We start from the raw sequence: 23,654 nt of genomic DNA, 5'->3' as shown, positions 1-23,654 counted from the left end.
TGCTTCTACAGGCCTGCATATAAATTGCATGGGCGGAGATTTGGCATGTTCAGACCAAGCCCGTGATGAAGCTCAGTCTCTGCAAATAAATAGCCGCCCTTCAGCTCATGCAACTAGCGTTACAATGGAGCATTTTTATATACACTGTTTGTTTTGGGACCCTACGACTCCTTGACACTTCTGTCAGAATCTAAGCTAAGTACACACTATTGTAACGCAATTTAGCTTAAGTCTAGGCTTAACCCACTATCAGGGACGGGACTTTATACAGGCTACAGGTGTAGGTGATACAGAACCCATTTTCTAAGCTGTAAAATAATTTATTTCGATTCTGAAAACATTGAGGGCTTTGGAGACTCCCCTACAGGAAATTTGCATATTTTCTACCAATTGTTTTATACTTACAATTATATTTTGATTTTCAGTAACATTTCTTATTACACATTATACAGAAGACATGGTCTATATACCCTAAAGGAAATGCTGTTTCACAGACTTAAAGCCACATACCAGATCTCCCTAGGCCTGCACAAAAGCCTGCCACTCTGATTTGAAGGTTTTTATTTTGATATACCACAAATCAAATTCACACACATTTCTATCATCCAAACTTGTTTTTATTAGATTTGCTGTCGATCTAAGAGGTTAGATTTTACTTTAAATGATTAGCGGTGGATGCATAACTTGATTATAGCCTGTTAGAAAAACAGTAAATGAATAAACATATGTTGTATAAAGAGTCACAAGAAAGATATTTTATTTTTAAATATATCTCAGTCTCAACTATAAACAATTGTTTGTTTACAATAAACAATTACAAACAGATACATCATATAATCATACAAATGACAGTACACACATTTAAAACAAATACTTTTCTCCAATGTGACATCTAACTTATCTGGTCCCTAGTTCTTTAAAACAATGCACTGTAGTTTACACAGATGTTCTCTGTGCAGAATGTGTATTGTTTCATTCTATCTGTGTTTGTATGCATATGAGAGAGGGCATTTTCTTGTATATTCCAGCTTAGTTGGCCACCTCTGAGATGTGATGGATGTTGGAAAGGGTAAGCTGGGCCTCTCGAGCGGGATAGGAACGTCTGCTTTTATGCCACAACCTCCCAAATACACCAGTGATGAGGATAAGGATCACCAGCAGACCCGCTAGCACAAAGGTTTCAACCGAGGGCACACCTGCATAGAAAAGATGTATGGAGAAAGGTATTGGAAGGATAATCATATCACATGCTCATACACAGCCAGTAGTTGATGTATTTGGTCTAACTAACACTTACTGAGACTGGTATGATCAGAGGTCTTCTGGAGTCTTTTTATTGGTCCGTAAGACACTGTGTGTGATAAAGCAACGTCTCTGCGTTTCCGTGCTTGTTCTTCTACACCCGAGCAGTTCTGTAATGAAGATGCAAAATGGCAAAAACATTGTACTTTGTTACTGTACTTATATGTACTTTACTCCAGTATTTCTGAAATCTAAATACTTTTACTTAATTATATTACCATATGAAAGAAAAATGTTTTACTAATTTTAGATACTTTTACTTAGGCATAAGTAAACAAAATATACTCCACTATGTTTTATTTTGAGTAGAACAGCCAAATTCAGATAAAAGTCATCAGACTGAAGACATTTTATAATCTATGATTTTAGTTTTTGTGATGATGGAATGTGTATCACTGTAAGAGCTGTAGAGGGATCTTACAGGCTGACACACTCCGGCAGTGCTGTGACAAATTTGGACGTTGCAGTGAAGAAAAACGTCTGTATAGGAGCTGCCAACAAACTTAAACATTTGGATCCGGAACAGAGCCTCTGGGCCTCGTCCATTCCTCATCACAGCCAGTGTCTGGTCATTTTCCAGTACTGGACAGCTGGTTAGAGACAAAAATATTTATACATTAAAGCCTCATAAAAACAGGAACAATTAATCATGGAATACAAAAATCATGCTTTTAGGAATTAACATTCTGTTTATATTTAAGAATGTGATATAGTGATAGTCATAAATGGAAAAGAAGTAAGAATGGATATTTAACTTCAAGAAAGTATGTCTTAAAATACAGGAAGATCAATTGGATGTCTTGGACAGACAATTGGATGTTTTTAAACAAGGTGGCATGTGGTGGAAAGTGCTTTTACTGAGGATTCTTAACAGTTGGTTGTTTTATTTGGCAAAGTCACATTTTCAATATTAATCGAATCTGTGAAACTGGTGTGATAATATTAAAATATGTTCTATGCCATGTATTAGTTCATAAAATATGTTGAAAGAGGTGTTTCTATGTGTTCTTGGTACACAGTAATAACAGCACATAATGCTGCTATGCGGTTGCTGAAAGGAGAGAAATATATCTGTGTTGTCATGGGTGAGCACAGCTGTCATGGTGAAATGTGTACTGCCTGAGAGTGGGGTCACATGAACACACGTCGTATAAGTCAGTTTGTCATCAGCTCTCTTAGCAACTGTTCAATGCATGTCAACAACATCCATTTGGGTGACAACGTTCGATGAAATGCAAAGTATGAAAACTACATTTAGATCAAGATATTTTATATTTATTTAAATATTGGCATGGGTAAACATGTATATTAATAAGTAAAATTTTCTGAGTGAGCTGATAATACATTCCATTAGTATGTTTTACATGTAATAAACATTGTAAACACCTGCAGTGTTTTCAGATTGGATATTTAATTCAATCTTCTTTAATGAATAACATATCTTTAGAACTGTATTTACACAGGCTGAATATATATATATGCACACAAACCTGTCCTTGATGAAAGTGTACTGAATGTTGCTGTATGGATCATTGTTGGGTGTGGCCCAGCATCTCTCCACTCGGAGCATAAGATTGGCTGGTATCTACATTGAAAGAGTTCAGAAAAGCTAGTCAATAACCAACAGATACCAACAATGGAGCAATCTATTGGGCAAACGCTGTCTCAAGCAGTCAGCAGATGTACAAGGAGGGAGAGTAAACAAAATTGTGTGCCAAGGGTCTGATAAAGCACAGATGGAATTACAGATTTGCCCTAGATCATGTGACACTGTGGCTTATTGGATAAATGTATCTTATCTACATACACAACTATGTTTTGTATCATACATGCATGTAGCAGTCTGTGTCTTTAGTTAGATCCTATATAAAAAAAAACCCGTTCATGGTACATAGTTTCATAGTTTGAATCAGACACTGATAGCAGTCTCTTGGATCATTTTCATGATCATTCATTGGTTAGATCAGCAATTTCAATTAAATTTATTATATGGCAGAAAAACACAGTGATATTTGAGAAGCGAATTGCACAGAAAATGTGCAATAATTATTTTAACAAAAATATGCAGGTGCATAACTTTGAGCACCCTGATGAAACAAAAGTTTAGTTATTTGGATGTAACATGGGCAGAAAAAAGAAGGTATTATTTCTGCTAAAGAAGGATATTTTAAATATTGATGTAATTTTTCTGTTGGGGTGCCCAAATTGATGTACCTGCCTCACTTTATTTAAAGAATTATTGCACACTTTCTGTAAATCCTATAAACTTTATTTCACTTCTCACTGTGATCCTCGTTTATCTTCTGTATGAAATATTTTTACTGAAATTACTGATCTGAACAACCAATGATTTAGAAAGGAAAATCATGAATATAACCAGGGGTGCCCAGACGTTTTTATATCACTGTATATAGATCAGTCTTAAAGATACAGAGCAAATGAACCCTTCCAAACACCTGCATCAACAATTTCTCACCTTTTGATTGAAAACGGTTATTCTTTTTACTATTGCAAATCATTATGTTTTAAGCACCTTCATAGATGGAGAAATATGTGTGTAAATAGAGCACATCATAGATTTTTATGTAAAAAAGTTGCCCCACCCTTTATAAATAAAGGAAACTATTTAAACAAAAGCTGAACCAGTATGCAAGACAAGTGCTAACACATGCAAATGACACTTGATGGAAATGATGGTCTTTCTTAAGGTTCATAATAGCTTACAAACAGAACATGCCATCTAATATGCTCTTTACAAACCATGTAAACTTTCACATAGATGTTGTCCTCAAGTGTCAGTGAGGGAACAGTGGTCCATTTGTCCTCATAGGCTTCATCTTTATAGAGCAACATGGACACTGAGAAGTTTCCATCCTCTGTGTTGAGAGTGATTGTCCTGCAAGGCAGAGAATGTTAAAATACCTTCTGAAGGAGGCTCAAGGGCACTCTCAGTGAATATTGTAGCAGACACTTCAGCTAAACCTCAGGGTGCAGTTTAGTTACCAATGGTTACCTCTATTGTTAAGCATCAAAACAAATAATTAGTCTGAGGCCTATCCCTATTTGTGTTTGGACAAATAGTGACCATTAAGGCTATTATTATACATATGCACTGCTCACACAATTTGCTTAAATTAAAAAGACTGCTGAGTGTGCATTAATTGGGTCTTTAATGAACTAGTGATATAAAGCACAGCAGAATCTCACCGGACATCAACTCTGATCATGTTTTCTCCATTAGGCTGCTGGACCATGTAGTTTACAGGATAGCGACAGCCGAACGTGATGTTAACGTAGTTTCTTGTGATGATGTCAGTTTCATTATTGCGGATGGAGTTGGTGAACATGATGTGAGTATCGTCAGATGCCTAAAAGGGGGAAAACGCAAACACATAAAGGACTTTCTCCAAAACTAAACAATCTTGAGGGTGATGAGGTAATTTCTACTGCAAAAAAATTAATTACCACCCAAGCCTGTTCAATAGCAGACCAAACACTTGATGAGGCAATGAATGGAATAGCTTAAAACAGCGGAGTAACAGATCTGTTTAAAAGGAAATAGCCCTTTTTGCTTTTGAAAAGGACAAACTGCTCTCCGCCCCATCCAGAGGAGTTTTATGGCGCGTCAGTAAATGGTTACTTCACCATAAAGACAAACCCCAAACCACACAGACACAGTGTGTATTCCAGACAGTGGGGCCACATCTTGAATGTTGTTATTTGCTTTGGGTTAATGCTTGTGGCAGTTCGAGTGGCACAGAGAGCATGGTGATTATTCTGTGCAAATCTGTTCAGTGATTAAAACCAAGCAAGTGGTGCTACATAGGTTTTTTAGTGATTGAATAAATAAATAACAGGCTGCAAAATATATGTGGAATAGTCATATTCCCTGATGTGTAAAATTATAAGCAGTCATGCTACTCTGTTCTTTATATTTAATTTTTCCTTTAATTTATATTCCTTTAAAACACAGAGGGTGCTATTAACATCATAACATGAACTATCGATATCTGGATAAATCTGTTGGAAATTCCTGTACTTTACTATATTTCACAGCAACAAAATTTTGCAGTGTCAGTTTTTTAAACATCTTGCATCCCTAATCATGTTTTTAAGGTGCTGCATGTTTTTTTTTTATTAAAATGGCTTTTGACTATGTAAACAGCTGCTAGCAATATCTACATTCTTAAAAATTAAGGTACTACAAGGTTGAATGATACCAAAAAGGACTCATGTTTTTCCAATAAATATTTTGGAAATAAAAATGTGATTATATATATATAAAAAAAGATTGTTTAAAGCACCTTTATTTTTAAGAGCGTAAACACTATTTTTGAGTATTTTGTAAAGAGTCTGTAATCCAAAGCCCCTTTTTCAACAAAGCATAAAGAAAACCTTGTAAAACTAAAGGGAGGGGGCAGGTTATTTTACCCCCACAAAGTTGCGTTAACCTTTTGCTGGCTTTACAAGAAATGCCTCTGTGCATTCTGAGTGAGCCGCTCAATGATACTCATGGTCTCAAGTACAGATTTATACCCTGCCAGAGTGAAACTTGTCCTCTGAGCAGTGTTACAACTGTATGAGATAGGCTGCGGGGCTGAATAAAAGAGGGACTACAAGCTGTGACACTGAATTATGGTTAGCCTATTCACTGCTGTTGAAAACACAGTCATCATTTCCATATAAATCAAGGTAATTTAAAGCAGTGTAGCTACTGGCCCGTCCCTCCAAGCTCTGAAAGTGCTCAGGCCATCTAATTTGGAGGGAAAGAGGCAACACTTGCTCATTCCCTCAATGCTTCTCTGCATAATATAAAACAATTATCCTGAGGCAAACAAAGCCTCCAGATTAGTGTTTGAGATGCGCATAATCATCAATCAGTGTAGATGCATTTCATTTCGGTTTTGCTCCCACAGAAGTATTATTCACTCTAGTAAATTATGTTATTTGTCACAGAATTCCTGGAGGACTTGAAATGAACAGAACATGCATGATCATTTAATAAACAACTAATACAATATAGTTAAAAGTATATTACAGAAGGGAACAGTTGCCAGGCTTACCGTGATTGTGCCACAATCTGTAAGATTAGTTTTTATACTGAAGACATAGTCAGATCCAATCTCAACACCACGACATTCTGGGTCATTTAGGTGCAAATCCCAAATCTGAATAGAATAAATAATATTAGTGCTTCACAGAATACATTGCTTTTCTAATTAAAGGATTACTTAAAATTTCCTTTATATAAAAATCTTATACCTCCAAAATGGCATTTTATTTTTAAAGGAGAAGGAAAAGAATTATAAATATAATAGAAGTTAACATTCTATTGATCTTGTCTATTGATCCATACATGGCAAATTTCAGAAAAATGTAAAGATAAGTATAATGTAAATAAATCCACAACATAAGAAAAGGAAAGGATTTATGCCTGATAATGAATCATGTCATTATCATAATTATTAATACACATAACCATGCATTAATTACATACATAAACAGGTGGTTCCTTATTGAGAAAGAAAGCACTGGGAATGATAACTTGCATCTGGTCATTGGTGCAAATGACAGTTTCATTAAGCTCTGTGGAACAACAGGAAAATATCCAAATGTTACCTGATTGTTAGTATGAATAGTTCAACACATATCAATATTATATACCTACATATCTAAACAATACAATACAGCTCAGTACTGGTAACTTAGTACAACTTAGTAATGTAAATCTTCATTCATATTTTTTACCTAATCATATTGTTCAGTAGAAATTATTAGACATTAAGACACTCACATATACTGTCAAATTTAATATAAAGCATTGTAAAAGTAAAGAAAAAAATTGCAATAATTCAATCCTATGGGTCAGTTTTTCCCACAGAATAGGGAAGATTTAAACCACACAGGTTCTATTACATTTGTAATGGAGGACCCTCATGATTAATCTGTGACGACCCCTTAGACTACGATAAATTTACAGATTATTTAGGCATTATTAGTCTGCAGTAAGAGAAGCAGTATAAATCCCTCTGTGATTGAGGCTGCTGACCGTAAACAGACTTACCCTCCTCCAGAAATACAGCTGCAGTAACTGTCCACAGTGTGAGCAGACACCAAGACAGTGCCAGTGAGGCAGGTGGCATCTTTAAAAGCTTCACTTGCTTCGGCTTCTCAAAAGGATGAAACTTTGATCCAAAGCTGCTCTTTGGTCGGTTCCTTCAAATCTGTGAATCTTCTTCACTATTCACCCCGACTGGCCGCCAGCCCCAGATGTCGTGCTAGCTCTCACCCCAGTCCTCGAAACACGGCTCTAATGAAGTAGGAGCCTCCCTCAGGCCTTAAAACACCAGCTTGAATGATGTCCACACCAACAATGAGATTCCACACATGAATAGGGCAAGCTGGGGGGAGTCCAAGGTAACACAGGCCAAGGAGATTTGGGTAATAAGAGTAAAAATACTATAGACAGCCCACTTAGCAGACACCTTACAACGGCGTCCCAATACATGGGCCAATAAGGAGACTGTTTATCATGTAAAAGGAATGGAGAGTTGCAGGGTGGTATCCTGTTTTGTCCGCCTCTTTTGTCTGTAAGTTTTTTAAAGGGCACAGCTAAAACTTTACTGTTTCGGGAACTCCTACCACTTGCATGAAAAGAAGTCCTACCATTGAGTCAAGGGCAGTTCACTGACACACTGACTGAGAAGCTGGTGTCTGACTGTAAAATCATGTAGACAGAGAGAATGTGGAGATTCCAGTAATCCAGTCAGAGTGAAAACAAACAGAACCTGGACTACACTTCTCGACTTCATAAATCACAAAAGAACATTATTTCACCACATAGTGCAACATACATGTATGCACAATTCTAAAGGAAGAGAAATACTTTACTTTATATTGATCATACTTATATGAATACTTATCATATTTTGTGACTAAATTGAGCCAAATGTTTTTTTTTCTTGTAGCAAAAAAATTTGATTCATTTTAAAATTGTTCATACAATTTTGAAAATGAAAATAGCTTTAATAAAGTGTACTCTATTAATCTGTTTTGAATTTTAGTCTAGTTTGAATCTCATTTAAGAAAATTTAAGTATGGTTGTGAAAATATATAGTTATGGTTGGTTTGGCTAAGTATATGAAATTATATAAATATTTTCACAATTACTTCATGAAAGTCAGATATAACCAAAAAAGATAATTCTGAGAATTTATTCTGCATTCTATTCACTTCAGAAGTCAGATGACAGAGCTGAGAATTATTTACAGCAAAGTTTATGGTGTTCCAGTTAAACATGCAGATAATTGTGCTCTATTTCAAAAATCAGTAAAAGACCAATTGGGTTTTCACAATTGGTGTGACAATCCTTTAATGGTGTTTTATGGTAATTCTAACCAAAATATGTCCAACTTCTTATGCCCCAGGATATCACACTGAGTGCATCCAAATACCAAAGAATTCACAGATATAGCTGGTAAGTACTGTACTGATTTAGTAACACACACAGAGATGTTTATAATAATGTGATAATGTGTGTGCAGTAATAATGTTCTGCATATAATACTATTGCAGAAGTACTGCCATCTTGGATTCTAAATTCTTGATTGTTGATGGTCCCTCGACATTTCTGAAACTGAAATTGGGTTTACACTTGGAACTCAAACATTCTGATATGCCAGTTTAAATAGTTGAAATACAGCAACAGAAAAAAGAAGACACATTTTTCGTCTTTTTTATCTTTATAAGAAACGTTTGTTATAGACATATGAATAGGATGTTTATCATACAAACAGCTAACACATTTACATTATTTGTTTGACATCACTTTTTCTCATCTGAGCAAAGACCAGTGCCATAGAGACCAATTATTTTCTTATTGAACATCAACATTGTACAACTTTACATCAAAATGTATAATTTCTTCTTATTCAGCAGTAAGACACAATAAAAATCAATCATTGCTTAACTCTTTGAGGTTTTTGGAACTGGAATCTGGACATTTGTAATGTTAACACAGTAAGTTAATTTACTGTGCAGGACAATCAACTTCTGTTTTGATGGCAGGACAGTCTCTAGTTTAAAAAAATAAAATAAAATGGAATGTGACTGGTCACATATTTTTAAAACAGCACTGTAACCACACCTCCCAGTCAGTGCATAATAATTTAGGTTTACAAATATTTGTATTTATTAAGTGGTTTCGCTGTTCCAAGTAATACTACGCGTAGACAGATGCTACAACTACAACCAACCATATGGTGTAACTATTAAAATTATTCACACTGGGTAACTGTTTCTGTTTGACTGATTCTAGCTGTGGTCTAAGCTTTAAAAATGCTTAAGGCCTACTACTGTTGTAAGCACCTTTATGGTAGAGCCAGCACTGGTAAAACTCATTGTTCAGCACCCAAGATATCTGTGATTTTAGGATGGAATTTGCTTCCCTTGCAACCATTTTATAACTCCAGCTGATATCATACCAGCCAATTTCATCTGTGTATTTAAGCAATTTCAGTAAAACAGTTTGACGAGAACAAACACAAAGATGATAAATTAACTACACTTGCAGGAGTTACTATAATTAATAACCATACAAAGTGCAAAGCAAAGAAGTAGAGTGGGATGGCGAGCTTGTTTGCTGGTTAATTTTGTAGCAGTTGTCTTACAGTCCTTTAAGACTTACTCTAGAGTGTCTGTATCCTCAGTGAAAAGCTCAGCCAGGTCAGCCACTGTGAACACAGAGGCTTCAGAGTGTTTCATGGCTGTGGCACTATGACTGGAGGAAGATAGGGAAAAAATATAATAATTAGAACAGGTGATTATTAGAGGTGTAAAAATATCAGAACATATTGTAGTTTAAGTAGGGTGTTTTATAATACTATATTGATTCTCAAAACAAAAGTACTGATTTATAATGATTCGTTTTTATGCAATGATTGGTGTTATGTTGTAACTCTTAATCGCTAGACAACAGTGTAAACTTCTCTTTTTTCAGTGTCTGATTTTTACATTAGGAAAAAATGCATGCACACATTTTAAAAACAAATGCACATATATTAATGAGGTCTTTCACACAGAGACTGAAATTGACAGACTGTGGCACTGCATAAATGTTTCATTTGGAGCTGCTCTATTTTCTGCATTGTACAGATGCATTCAAATCAGACTGGTCGATTGGGGCTTTGTCGTCATGGTTGTAGACCAAACAAATGAGCATCAAGAAGACAAAACCACTAACCAACCATTATAGTGGTTTCCAGTATACAGCCCAAAACAAAACCACTAAACAGTTAAAATTACAGCGTCATCATAAAGTAGCACACAAAGTCTCTCTGCTCCTGCTGCACCTACTCACTTACCTTTTCTCTGCTGTTTTCAGCATAGCTTGCATGCGCTCCTCAATAGTGGACTTAATTAGAAACCGGTGGACAAAAGTGGGTCTAGAAAAAGAAACAAATGGTAGGAAATTAAACGCTGATCCCTAAAATCGCTGATTCCTAGTGGGGATGGCATTGCACAACTGATCACTGTTCATTGCTTTCTAATTTTTATGTACCATTAAAAATGTGTTTCAAATTATTAAAAAATTGGGGCACTGGACTGCCACCGTCCATTGTTTTATATTTCATTATTGGCAGACAGCAGTTTGAGTTTTATGTCATTTAATTTATGCTCAGCAGAAGTATGTTTTAGTGCAGTCTTACACCGCTGGTAATTTTAGTGATAGCGGCTCTGTATTTTATGAGGTATTTATACTGTGCACACAAAATTTTCAATGTACACGCATTTTTACATTTAAAAACAACAGACCATGTTTTTAGGTATGACCAATTTAAGAAATGATTTAACCAGGCAGAGAACCATTTAAGTAGGCAAATTATTTATTAGAGCTCTTACAGTGCTCTACAGAATCCCTGCCTTTACTAAAGTCCCCTTTTTAAAGTATATAGTCGTCTAATGTATATAACCCATAGCACTCTATAAATTCCTGGCTAGGGTCTCACTTTGTCTGGCCGATACGATGCACTCTGCCGATGGCCTGCAGCTCATGAGCTGGGTTGAGGATAGGCTCCACAAGCAACACGTGGGTTGCCTCAATGATGTTCAGGCCATTTGAGCCTGTGTGCAAAGGCAATAGCAGGATGTTGATCTTCTCTTCATATTTAAAAGAACTCAAGTTCTCCTGAAAAGGAAATTCAAAAAAGTTATTATGTAATAGTTGTCCAAGTTTAGAATTATGTAATAATTTCTGTAATTGCATACAGATATATACAAAATAAGCAATATCTAAACTATTACATGTATATAGGAATCCATACTTTTGTTCTTAATAGAACTAAAGGCAATGCATCTAGTGGAACAAATGAACAAACCTGAAACTTATGAATTCCATTGATCTGTGCAAACTCCATGTTGTTATCAAAGAGTGCTTTTGCAATGATGTCCAGAACTCCCTGCCACTGAGAGGGTTAAAAAATGAATGAATAAATAAATAAATGTAAACATACAGTAAAACTGCTGCTAATAAATTCATAATGTGCCTTAAAAAAACAAGATTTACCGTGGAAAACACAAGGGACTTGGCTCCCGGGTCAGTCATCTGGATTTTCTTTAGGGCTCGGACTATAGCTTCTACTTTAGTGGAGTGACTTCCCTACAATGAGAATTCAGAGAAAGATGTTAGACACAAACAAAAAAATTAAACAGTTATAACAATTCTGCCACATTAAATGTTTAATGCACTGACTTTGACAGGGATTTCCTGGCCTTGGTCTGCAGCCTGGGTGGTGAAGACGTAGGAAATTTCAGTGTGGGATGTGGTCTGCCTGCAGATGGCACACTTTATGGCTCTCTTTCGATTACCAACGCTGTACTGCTCCACAATGATTGAGATACACTCGTTACAGAAACAGTGTCCACAGGTAAGCACAGCCCACTGCCAAACACAAACACACACTCAGTAAAACATGGCAGCAACTGTTTAACAAATATACACACACACAAATTATGCAATGTTTTTACATACAGTTGATATAATTTTAATCTAAACTCATCTCACCTCCTGACCCAGGGCGCGGGCACAAATAGGGCATGGCTCTGGATTCAGACCTCCTGTGGATTTATCCTGAGACTGAAACAATAGTTTAGTAAAGATATCAGCATTATTCTCTATTCAAAACGCCTCTCAAACTTAAAAAAAAAAAAAAAATCACATATACACATTTTATGGAGCAAAGTATTAAGACCATTGGTCATCCATTGTTTCTTACAAAATTAACCAAATTAAAAGGAGTTTATTCTGCTGGAGTAGCTGTCTCACTACTGTAAAGAAAACAAACTTTTAAAAGCTTAGCTTATTTTTTTTGTCCTTACCTTCTCCAGATTGTTGAGGTAGAGCAACTGTCCAAGCTTTTTCTGCAGCTGGGATTTTGCCACAGCCCTATCATTCAACAGTTTCACTCTGTTTTGTTCTACCTAAACTCAAATAAATGGATAAACAGAGAAATGTAGTAAGTTCTTAATTATAATGTTTAGGTTAGGTATTGCTGTTGGGGTACTTTACTGCTCACCTCATGTGGTTCTATGATGTGTAGTACTTTAGGTTTGGGCTCATCAGGCAGACGCACACGTAGTCTTTCTGTAGCCATTCCCAGCTCATCTATAGCAGACACACGATCCCTTAGCGTCATCCAGTACTCATGCAACACCTGATAGGGAGTCATTTAAAATTTGTTAGTAATGTGCAACAGGGGATGAAAAAATACCAATGTACAGTTTCTCAATTCATATAAATAATCACACTCATTATTTCGGATTGCAATGCTACTCAACATCAACGGGTCCTCTGTAGAAATTGTTAAGAGCACCAAGTTCCTTGGTGTCCACTTAGCAGATAACCTCACCTGGACCCTGAACACCAGCTCTACAGCCAAGAAAGCCCAGCAGCGTCTCTACTTCCTCCGGAAGCTGAGAAAGGCCCGTCTCCCTCCACCCATCCTCACACTCTTCTATAGAGGGACCATTGAGAGCATCTTGAGCAGCTGCATCACTGCCTGGTTTGGGACCTGCACCGTCTCTGACCGCAAGACCCTCCAGCGTATTGTGAGGACAGCTGAGAGGATCATCGGCGTCTCTCTCCCCTCCATCACGGACATTTACACCACCCGCAGCATCCGCAAAGCAACCAGCATTGTGAATGACCCCACTCATCCCTCACACGAACTATTCTCCCTCCTGCCTTCGGGAAGAAGGTACCGCAGCATCCGGTCCAGCACGACCAGATTCTGCAACAGCTTCTACCCCCAAGCCATCAGACTCCTTAACTGCAGAGACTGAACTGATGTTTTTTCTGTACATGCACACACTCTTACCCCACTTACCTCAGAAATGGAAAGCACTAAAAACCCTACTACCTCACTGGACTCTATTGCACAATGTGTGATAGAGTAATTACTACCTCACCTGGTCTTTTTTGCACACTGCAAAATTTGCACACTGTCTTGTTATTTATTATTCTTTGTCTGTATTGTGTTGTATTGTCTGTCTGCACTTTTGTACTGTTGCACTATTGTTCTGTCTACACTGTGTTTATGTGCACCATGGTCCTTGGAGGAACGTTGTTTCGTTTCACTGTGTACTCTGTATATAGCTGAAATGACAATAAAAACCACTTTGACTATTCGGAAGGAAAATAAACATACCAGGAACAATAAATGATTTAAAATGTAGGCTCTTGTTCATATTTTTTGATCTACACATAAATAAGTAGTCTGGTATGCATGTGTTCCTATTAGTGTTCTGCAATAATCCATCCCATGCAAGCACAGTTAGAAGAATTGTTTCAAAGTTATTTTGGTTTTACCTAAATTTCTCGTTTGAGATTTTTTCAAGCTTGTAGATGAGATGGCAGACCAATTTTAAATAGTAAGAACACACTGTTAATGAAAAAAATGGTGCCTCCACACACAGATTTGCTTGTCTTCTCCACTTATTCCTGGAAGTTCCAGGAAGTTTATTCCTGTTGGTTAATTCCTTCTTGGTGCATTTTTTTTTCGAACAATGTAGTTTTTCAGTTTGTCACAAAATAGCTTATAGCTTGGTTTTCACACCAATAACACAACATCATCTTTAACTGGATGATAATCACATATACTGAAATAACCATATAAAAGTAATTCAAAGGATTATGTAACTAAGCAGAATTACAGACCTTGTACTCTTTTTTCCAGGACTCAAACAGTTCCATGAAGGTGTTTCCTTCTTCAATGAGTTCAGAGTCCATACGGCGAATCTTGGAAAAGGACAAGATGGCTTTCAGGGTGCGCTCCGTTTCACTGGCTGCCCAAAGGCCACGGCTGGTTGTAGGCAGTCTGTCGTCTACTAGCCCGTCTTCATCCTCAATCATCTCCTCAAATATGGCTGTCTGGCCTTTAACTCTGTCAGTGAAGCAGAAAATATTCTTTTAAATACTCTGCTTGTGCTTGTGTGTTTAAACAGGGATGCACAGTGATAACATGTTTAGATTTGATCACAGACTTTAATAGAATTAGAATATAAAATAATGGGATACAAACTCCTATATTTGTGCATATCTATGGTTTAAAAAGAGTATTTTCAAAAGAAAATTGTTCTAATTTACTTACGTGTGAGAGAAGAGTTTCGACTCATAGTCTGTAAAGAGTTCATCAGCTTTGCAAAATACACAACTATGGAATAAAACAGGAACACGTTCAGCCAATTAAATACAAAGAACATTGTACTAGATTTAAAACATATATGAAAAACAAGTGGAACAAGTGAATTTATTAGGTCTTACTTGTTTAGAGGAAGACGGACGGGCCTCAAGTGGCAAATTGTAGCTTCTTCAATGATTTCCTGAGAAGGCTGAGCTTCTAGCTTTTTCACAGCATCCTGGACAGTTTTCTGAGATTTCATTAAATCGTCCATCTGATTGCTGAGTAAAAACTGGAGACCTCTAGCATCCCGAAACCTTGGAAAACACATTTCATGAAACTTTCATGTTAAACTAAATTAAGATATTTGGTGGAATTATCAAGCAACTTTCACTAGACCTCTTACTTGTCTGCCATTGATAGTTTGTGGGCTTGCTGTTTGTAGCTGCAAGTGAGCTCATTCTGGATGCGACTGACCAAGTCATCATCCATGGAGTACTGAATGGCCTGCTGGATGACATCCAGCCACCAAGGCGAGCGCAGGTTAACCTGAAAACAAAGCAGACTTAGTCACTTGTCTGTTGATTTAGGTAGCAAATTATTGTGTGATCATCTCTGGGATCAAACCTTGCGCTTTAGTTCTCTGATGTTCTGAAGTACAGGCAATAGGTTTTGTTGAGCCTCAGCCACTTCAGAGCTGACCTTGGTCATGTAGTGTTGTTTCAGCTGCTCTGCCTATTCAGATAACACAAGATCACTCAACACTTTCTGAAAAAATGTAATTGCAAAGTAATTTTTTTTTTTTTTTACTTCTTAAATGGAATTCCCAAGAATTACTATAATGATGTGAAATGTAAAAAAAATATCTTTTTATTAAATTTTTGACATCATAAATCACTGAACTAACCTCTTCTTTCAGGCGGTCATCTCGAAGAGTAGGAGGTATACCAGGATGCTTTGCATTTAGCAGCTCCATCAAATTGTGAGTAGCATGAAGTCTCTATATTTTACAATGAAGAAATATCATAGTGGCATGAATGGTACATTGTAAAACCTAGTTTACTTTATTCTGTCTGTGAAAAATGGTAAAGAGCAGATCAGTACCTGCAGGGAGTCAGTTTTAAGGCGGTCTTTGTGTTCCTCTGATGACCGAAGAACTTCCCTGTACATCTCTGCTGCTTCAACAAACTCAACTACCAGGGTCACAAACAAGAATATTTAAATAATTTGAACAAATGCTTAATATATTTAACACCTGTGCACAAAGTGGTAAGAAAATATGGTACCTCTGATGATGTGGATTCCTGCCAGACCATTGAGAGCACACACAAGCTGCCTGTGAGCCTCCTCACACTCGACACGGCACTTTTTCTGAAGAGACTTCAGCAGCTCCTCCATTGTCATAGTACTGAATAATGCAGTAATAATGCAAAGAAAAGAAATGATATACAAAGGACAGAAAACAAAAACAAAAACCAGGTACTGTTAGCCCCTCTGCATTCCCTGTGGTGTATTCCCCACATATGACTTTGGTTACATTTTGTTGAAACATTTACTAAACATTGTACAGCTCTCTAAAGCATGTCTTATGTTTATAGGCTAGATTCCTAGACAGGGATTAAGCAATTGGCAAAGCAATAGACAAATATCAATTAAAAAAGACCAAGACTAGGCTTAATCACTTTCTGGAAAACTTCCCCATAAATGTCACATTTATATTTATTAGTCAAAGTGTATATATTTAATAACTTTATTGTGCCTAAAGTTTTAAAAAACAAAAATCTGCTGTTCTGTTTTCCTTATATAGCATATTCATTTTTTTATGTTTTTAAATATTAAAGGGGGTATAAGCTGGTTAAAACACAAAGTAAATACTTTTGTAATAATTTGTTCTTAATTATGCTATCACAAAGTATTTAAATTCAGTGTTATTTAAATGGAATTAAATTTATATTTATATTGTACTGAATGGCTGTTCAGACAATTAGCTTGTTCCCTACCTTTTCTGGAAGGGCAGAAACTCTCCTCTGACTGCCTGAGGATGGCAGCAGGCCTGACGCAGCCGCAGGAGTGGGTACAGAATGGTGTTGACTGTGCGTCTGTCCAGGCTGCCCAACTTCAGTGACCAATCAGATATCTTTCTCAATTTGACCAGGGCATCCTGGGAGCAGACCTCGTGCTGGCGGTGGTAGAAGTGGCCCTCCACTGGAGAAAAGTGGAGCCAGTGGATTTCTTCTGTCTGAGGTGGGATCTGGATCTAGATGGACAATTTAAATCAATGAAACTTTGTCATTATACTGATATAGGGTTACACAGAACAACAAAACACTGTACAATAGAGACAGACTATAAATATAATGAATACAAGATTGTACAATCAGCACAAACATTCAAAATCATTCTTTTGTAAACCTTCTGTTAAAGCCTAATGAATGACTCTGGTCCTGGAAAATGACCCATAAACAATGACCTAAACGTTTATGGGTAACTTTAAACTTTAAAAGGCATTCATTAACACATGAATCAGTTATATAAAACCAACCACTGTAGTTCATGGCAACAACTGTTTAGTGCTTCTATGTGTGAATTGTACAGACAACCAACCTGGTCAATGACATCTTTTTTAGCAGATCTCCATAGCAACTGACCAATGACATTGTACAGTGGCCCTGTGTTTCCACGCCGGTATGGTCTATAGAGCAGTTGATCCCACCAGTACTTCACCCAGTATGGGTCAACTCCAAGAAACAACACAAGACCATACAAATCTGCAGAACAGTTACACATCAGTCAGATCATCTAGGGAACAAACATTTAAATCCATCATAATAATAGGATCCTTAATGAGCAGCTCACCCACCTTCTAGACCCCTCTGTACAGGAGTTCCACTTACACACCAGCGATTAATGGAAGTAAGTCTCAGTGCCATCTCTGCAGCCTAATGAGAAGAAAGGGCATGAATAAATTCTGAACCAGAAGCCATTCTGAAACCTCTTAAATTAAGTAAATGTCCACCTACTCCCTGTGTGACTGTATAATGAGAGATATTTGATATAAATATACGGTATATCCAGTCAGATCACCTTGGCTGTAGTGCACTCCACCATTTGAGCCTCATCCAGGCAGACTCGCCACCACTCCACAGCCACCAGTGGGCTGGGCACAGCCATGTAGCGCTTCTGGTTGCGGAAACGACGGCCATCTTTGCTGTTGCTATGAGGGAGGTCCACATAGTTCAGTTCAGTACGCAGCACATCATAAGTTGTAATTACCACATCCTGTTCGGCCAGAACGTGGGGTTGGATAAAACCATGCCTCTTGACACCCTGGTATACCTGAAACATAAATACACACTTCAACACACATTTCAATTTCAATTCGTTTTTGAGTTAGGTAAAAAAAGAGAAGTTGAAAAAACTTATTAGAAATGAGTTTAGTATGTTCCCATTGACCATTTCTCTTCTATTGGCTACTGTGTGTCTGTCAGATTTTGATACTCCCTTAGGTTAAATCAAATACAGCTCACATCATATACAGCTCTGGAAAAAATTAGACCACTTCAGTTTCTGAATCAGTTTCTCTGATTTTGCTATTTATAGGAATATGTTTGAGTAAAATAAACATTGTTGTTTTATTCTATAAACTATGGACAACATGAGAAATGGCTAAAATATAAAAAAAGATGCAGAGCTTTCAGACCTCAAATACTGCATAAAAAAACAAGTTTATATTCATACTGTTTTAAGAGTTCAGATTATATTCCAGAGGTTTTCAATTTGTAAAATCAAAGAAACACATTATTTTAAGTGGTCTCTAATTTTTTCCCCAGAGCTGTATAAAGATTACCTGCCTGGCCTTGATATTATAGGCTGTAAGAGCAAGAATCAATTTAGACTTAGCTAACTCTGTCTGCTATATTGTTAATTCTATGGCATTTTGTTTCTGAATCAGATTTTTTATGAGTATTTCAAATCTATATTTTACTTAAATGAAATAGGCTTTAACAAGACCCCATGTTAAAAACAGGGGAAGGTTTATGTAGCGGTTGCTTACCAGTACTCGTAGAGAGGCAGAGCGAATGTGGCGGTTGATCTCCTCTACCCACTGATGGCAGATGGAACTGGGTGAAATGATGAGCGTGGCTCCTGTGGGTACAGGCGTCATGGCCACCAGGCAGTGTGGGCAGTAGAATGGTGTGGTCTCCAGGTTTTCCTCCTTATAGTTTACACACTCAGCATGTTGCCATAGAAGACAGTTCATACACTGTACACGAGCCTTATAGTCCACCAGGCCCAGTTCTCCACAGATACACTCAAAACGGTAATCGGGCGTATTAAATGGGACCACAGAGGCGATGGTTGGGGGTGAAGGGTCTGATTGAGAACTTTGGACAAGATTTGATTCAGGATTCTCTGAGTGGAGGCTTCCATTATCCTTCATTGGCTCTGGCTTAGCATTAGCTACAGGACACACTGCTGCCTCTTTCTCATCAGCAGTTAGAGCAGTATGGGTCTGGCAGCTGTCTGGGTTAGTGTCTGTGCTGGGTTTCTCAGTGAGTGTCTCTTGCTCTGAAAAATACTCGTGTTCCAGTTTTGGTTCTTCTGTAAGTAAGGGAGGATCCATGCTGCTCAGTGTGTCCTCAGAGTCAGAAGCTGTGCTGCAGGAGTTCATAACTGCCTCTTTCTCCTGTCCAGCAGACCTACGAGATGTTCTCCTGCAAGCTGTCTCTCCACGGGACTTTTGCTAAAAAGATTTTTAATATAATATAGAATTTTTTTTTTACTATTGTAAACAACTTATTATTTTTTATAGAAAAACTCTTTACACATCCTAAAAGGTGGATGAATCTACAGCTTACATATTAATACTGTTAAATGTAAAAGCAATTAATGTCGTCCAAAATCCACACAATGTTTTGTAACAAGAAGAGCAAAACATAGAAAATAAGTGCACTATAATGGATTTACAGATAAAACAACTGCTATTTATATTTTCCCACTCCAAACATTCAACAATGACAACACTTATAAATATAAAAATACGTACAGGAGAGGCAGGTTTCTTTTTCTTTTCTTTGTAATTTTTCCCCAGCTTGAATGAGCCAGCTAATCCTCTGCCTTTGATCTGTTCGGCTAATCCTTCAGCTATGAGCTTCGCCAGCGCTTTCTTAACGTGGCTGCGGTTCTTCAGAGGGTCATACTTGTACATACTCCGGAGGTATGTGAAAATAGCATTGACTGACGCCCCCTTCCCAACCTTCATTTCCTTAATGGCAGTCAAAAGCATCACACGAACAGCTATAAAGATCAAAAACATGCTCACCATTATTATTGACCCTATAAACCATAGTAATCCATAGCAGTTACTGCATGATAATATCAATAAAATCTCTTACCTGGGTAGTTGATCTTCTCTCTTGGCTTCACCTCACAGTGCTTGACTCTTTGTCGTTCTAATGGTGGTGGAGGAATGTAATAATTCACTGATTTTCCCTGAGGAGGACACAGCGGTGTAAGGTCAGTCACTTCTTTCAGATCCTCTCAAATGTCACTCTGTTAAACTGGTACATTTTTGTATTCATATTTTCTCACACAAACAATTACAATATACTTTTTATGTATACTTATTCTTATATTGTATACTATTTCATCAGTCTTAGTGATAGACCTCATTGGGTTAATACATTAGTTGTAACTGTTACTGAGTAATAAAAAAAATGTATTTATGTCCTATACTGCAGTCCACTTACCACAGGTAAAGTGAGAGCACCCTGCTTCAAGCCTTCACGTGTATTGCACAGAATAAGAGCCAGTACTTCTACAGTCTTCCCCAGCCCCATCTCATCGGCAAGTATTCCTCCTGGCCAGTCTACTCCAGCAAGAGGAAACTCCCGGATTAGACTGAAGGAGATACAAACATCAATTTAGGATTTAAAATAAAAACTACCTAGTCTAACAATTCATTTGTAGGTACCTGCCCTACCCATGCATTTCTACAGTGTTTATTGTTAAGAGGTTAATAGACATTAGTGCCGGATGCCAATGAGCCAAATTGTTTATTAGAGCATCTATGATAACTTATGAGGACTTTCCTACCAGCCGGTGTAGGGGTTATAAAACATCTTCTTTCCACACATTGTGATCACCTCCCTCCAAAGAAAATGTAGAGTTTGTTCTGTTGAGGAAAGGCAGCAAAGTTTGAAATTAAATTTGACCTATAACTGTCAAGATATGTTTATACATTCTGCAAATATGAAACAGAGTGACAAATGTGACAACTCTACCTTGAGAGGCTTCAGTCTTGTACCTCTCTCTCCTCAGCATCCAGTTGACAGCCTGGCTCTGGTAAGGCCGCAGCACTGGGATGAGGGCTGGATGCTGCACGTCAAAACTCTGCTCCTGCTGTTCCCTCTGGTGAAGATGTCTGACGTAATCATAGAGTTCCTCCACGTTCTGTCGCTCCAGATCTGTGTCACACTCTTCCTCCTCATTCTCCATGATTTCTGCCAGTCAAAAATATATACGGCATATATTTTTAAATAAAAATAAAGGTCTCTAAAGCATTCATAAGGAATACTAAAGCCTAAACTTGGTGAATGTGAATCAGAAGAAAATGTTACCAGGTATAATAAAGTCATAGAACAACTCCATTAGTTTCTGCAGGAGCTGACTGGATCTCCTTATTCGTCCATTCCCTTCACTGAGAAACTCTGGCCGTCCCAAACCAGACTCCAGAAGAAAAACCTTTAGCTGCATCAAAATCATAAATATTAGACACATTTTAAATGTTTATGCTTTTATGGTAAATCATTCTAAGCTACAGATACAGATACCTTTACAGCTCCGTCTGCAGACAAGTGGCACAGCTGTATAACCTTCCTCTTCTGCAGCCAGTCTAATTCCTCCAGTGATAATCCACCAAAAGAACATTCAGCTGGACAATTCCTGGACTCGTCTAGAGCTGTTCTTGGTAAATTTAATGACAGTCCCTCACCAGTTTGCTGCAGGCAAAAAGTAATGTCCGCAAGCTCAGCTGGAACCTTTGGATACAGGTTAAATTCTCCAATCAGTGCTTTCCAAACTAGATCCAGAGTAGACACAGGCACCACATTAAGTTCAGTCGTGTCCACGGATAAGTCCTGAAAGGAGCACTCTGGTCTCTCTTGCTTCTCCACAGGTGATGAGAAAAAAGCTCCTTCCACATCTTGGCTGGGTTTCTCGGGCACCGGGTTTGCCTGAAAGCTGACAGATGAATGTGAGAAGATCTCATCAACCTCAAGTTCATCCTCAGTCCTCCGGTCCTGGTGCATGTTCCAGTTCAGCTTCTTCTTGGCCTCCTCGTCCATGCGGACTGGTGGGGCACGTTTCCTTCGGCTGCTCATGATGGAAGCCTAGAGAGATGAGGCCAAAGGTGATTTTCAAACTGAAACTTTCAGAAATAACAGCTTGCTACAAGCTCTATTCCTTACAGATGTTATTATATGCAACCAATTACACTATGGTTTAGTTTAAAACCTGATATATGATTTCTTTGTATTACTTTTTTACTAATTGTTTATTGTGAGGCCTATAAAAGACCTCTTAATCACAGCAAGACTAGGCCTGTCATTATAACTATTTTTTTTCTGGTATGATATTGCCTGTGATAAATTGTGATATACTGTGATAAATTGTGACATTATTAGCATTTTAAGACAATTTTACGACAATGATATAACAATAATATATTGTTAATACTGTTATTACAACATTTAAAAGAACAATACTCTTTTAAATATTAAGAACATACAGACATTGTGTTTTATTCTATAAACTACGAACAACATTTCTCCCAAATTTCAAATAAAAATACTGTGATTTACTGTTGCATTTATTTGCAGAAAATGAAAAATGGCTGAAATGACAAAAAAAAGATGTGGAGCTTTCATACCTCAAATAAAACAAAGAAAACAGTTCATATTCATAAAGTTTTAAGAGTTCATAACTTAACATTTGGTGGAATGACCCTGGTTTTTAATCACAGTTTTCATGCATCTTGGCATGTTCTCCTCCACCAGTCTCACTCACTGCTTTTGGATAACTTTATGCCACTTCATGCAAAAATACAAGCAGTTCAGCTTGGTTCCAGCTTCCCCTTAATTCTATGGCGTAACACTAGTCATTTGAATTGTTAAAATGGACAGAACAACATAGAACAGAGCTGTAGAAGCGGAAAATACACCGTTAAAATAGGTGTAAAAAAGCTCACATGATCACACGTTCTCACGCTGTCCTGTGATGATGCTCACAGGATGTTCAGTATATGTCACTTAGAGACTTTATGAGTTAAAGTAAAAGACAGAGTGCTGTAAGAAAATTAACACAGATTTTTAAGGCTCTGTGACACTCATAGCTATGTCACTATGGGATCTTTTGGGTTAAAATGCCTCATTTTAAGAAGAGAACCTGTTAGCTAGTTAATAAGGTTACCTAACCAGACAGTATGTGTTCGGTAACCTACTAGACTAATGTGAGAATACAGTGTGAACACATTCAGCAAACACAGTTATTTCTACCTAACCGAGCTCCGTTTGAACAGACTCTCAGTTTGGCGCACTCTCAGTTCTCCAGCTGCATGTGTGTGTAAGTTTCTCTGAACTGAACTGAATGCGAATAAAAACAAACCCTCAGTAATCA

At 37.4% G+C, this 23,654-nt stretch overlaps 2 protein-coding genes across 2 annotated transcripts; both read right to left on the bottom strand.

The window, feature by feature from the left end:
- Window positions 1–740: 740 nt before the first annotated feature.
- si:dkeyp-110a12.4 (pancreatic secretory granule membrane major glycoprotein GP2) lies at window positions 741–8,148 on the bottom strand. The gene is made up of 9 exons (XM_007251963.4): window positions 7,367–8,148; window positions 6,800–6,888; window positions 6,366–6,470; window positions 4,510–4,670; window positions 4,063–4,198; window positions 2,793–2,887; window positions 1,724–1,892; window positions 1,298–1,412; window positions 741–1,196 (listed from the first exon to the last, which is right to left on the bottom strand). The coding sequence occupies exons 1-9, from the start codon at window positions 7,443–7,445 to the stop codon at window positions 1,030–1,032; spliced, it is 1,116 nt and encodes a 371-aa protein (XP_007252025.1). The 5' UTR covers window positions 7,446–8,148; the 3' UTR covers window positions 741–1,029.
- A 495-nt stretch (window positions 8,149–8,643) lies between these two features.
- shprh (SNF2 histone linker PHD RING helicase) lies at window positions 8,644–22,360 on the bottom strand. The gene is made up of 29 exons (XM_007251964.4): window positions 21,812–22,360; window positions 21,599–21,728; window positions 21,263–21,481; window positions 21,075–21,153; window positions 20,729–20,879; window positions 20,375–20,471; window positions 20,026–20,276; window positions 19,033–19,722; window positions 18,063–18,314; window positions 17,839–17,917; window positions 17,583–17,746; window positions 16,979–17,235; window positions 16,265–16,386; window positions 16,083–16,171; window positions 15,886–15,978; window positions 15,606–15,713; window positions 15,385–15,527; window positions 15,122–15,295; window positions 14,949–15,011; window positions 14,516–14,741; window positions 12,876–13,013; window positions 12,679–12,780; window positions 12,365–12,436; window positions 12,053–12,241; window positions 11,867–11,959; window positions 11,679–11,765; window positions 11,310–11,488; window positions 10,665–10,745; window positions 8,644–10,081 (listed from the first exon to the last, which is right to left on the bottom strand). The coding sequence occupies exons 1-29, from the start codon at window positions 22,358–22,360 to the stop codon at window positions 9,985–9,987; spliced, it is 4,974 nt and encodes a 1,657-aa protein (XP_007252026.3). The 3' UTR covers window positions 8,644–9,984.
- Between the last annotated feature and the right edge of the window lie 1,294 nt (window positions 22,361–23,654).

This window comes from Astyanax mexicanus, chromosome 14 (genome assembly GCF_023375975.1).
Source record: "Astyanax mexicanus isolate ESR-SI-001 chromosome 14, AstMex3_surface, whole genome shotgun sequence".
Classification (NCBI taxonomy): domain Eukaryota; kingdom Metazoa; phylum Chordata; class Actinopteri; order Characiformes; family Acestrorhamphidae; genus Astyanax; species Astyanax mexicanus.
Note: the sequence above shows the minus strand (reverse complement) of the source record. Positions and strands in the feature narration are given on the sequence as shown.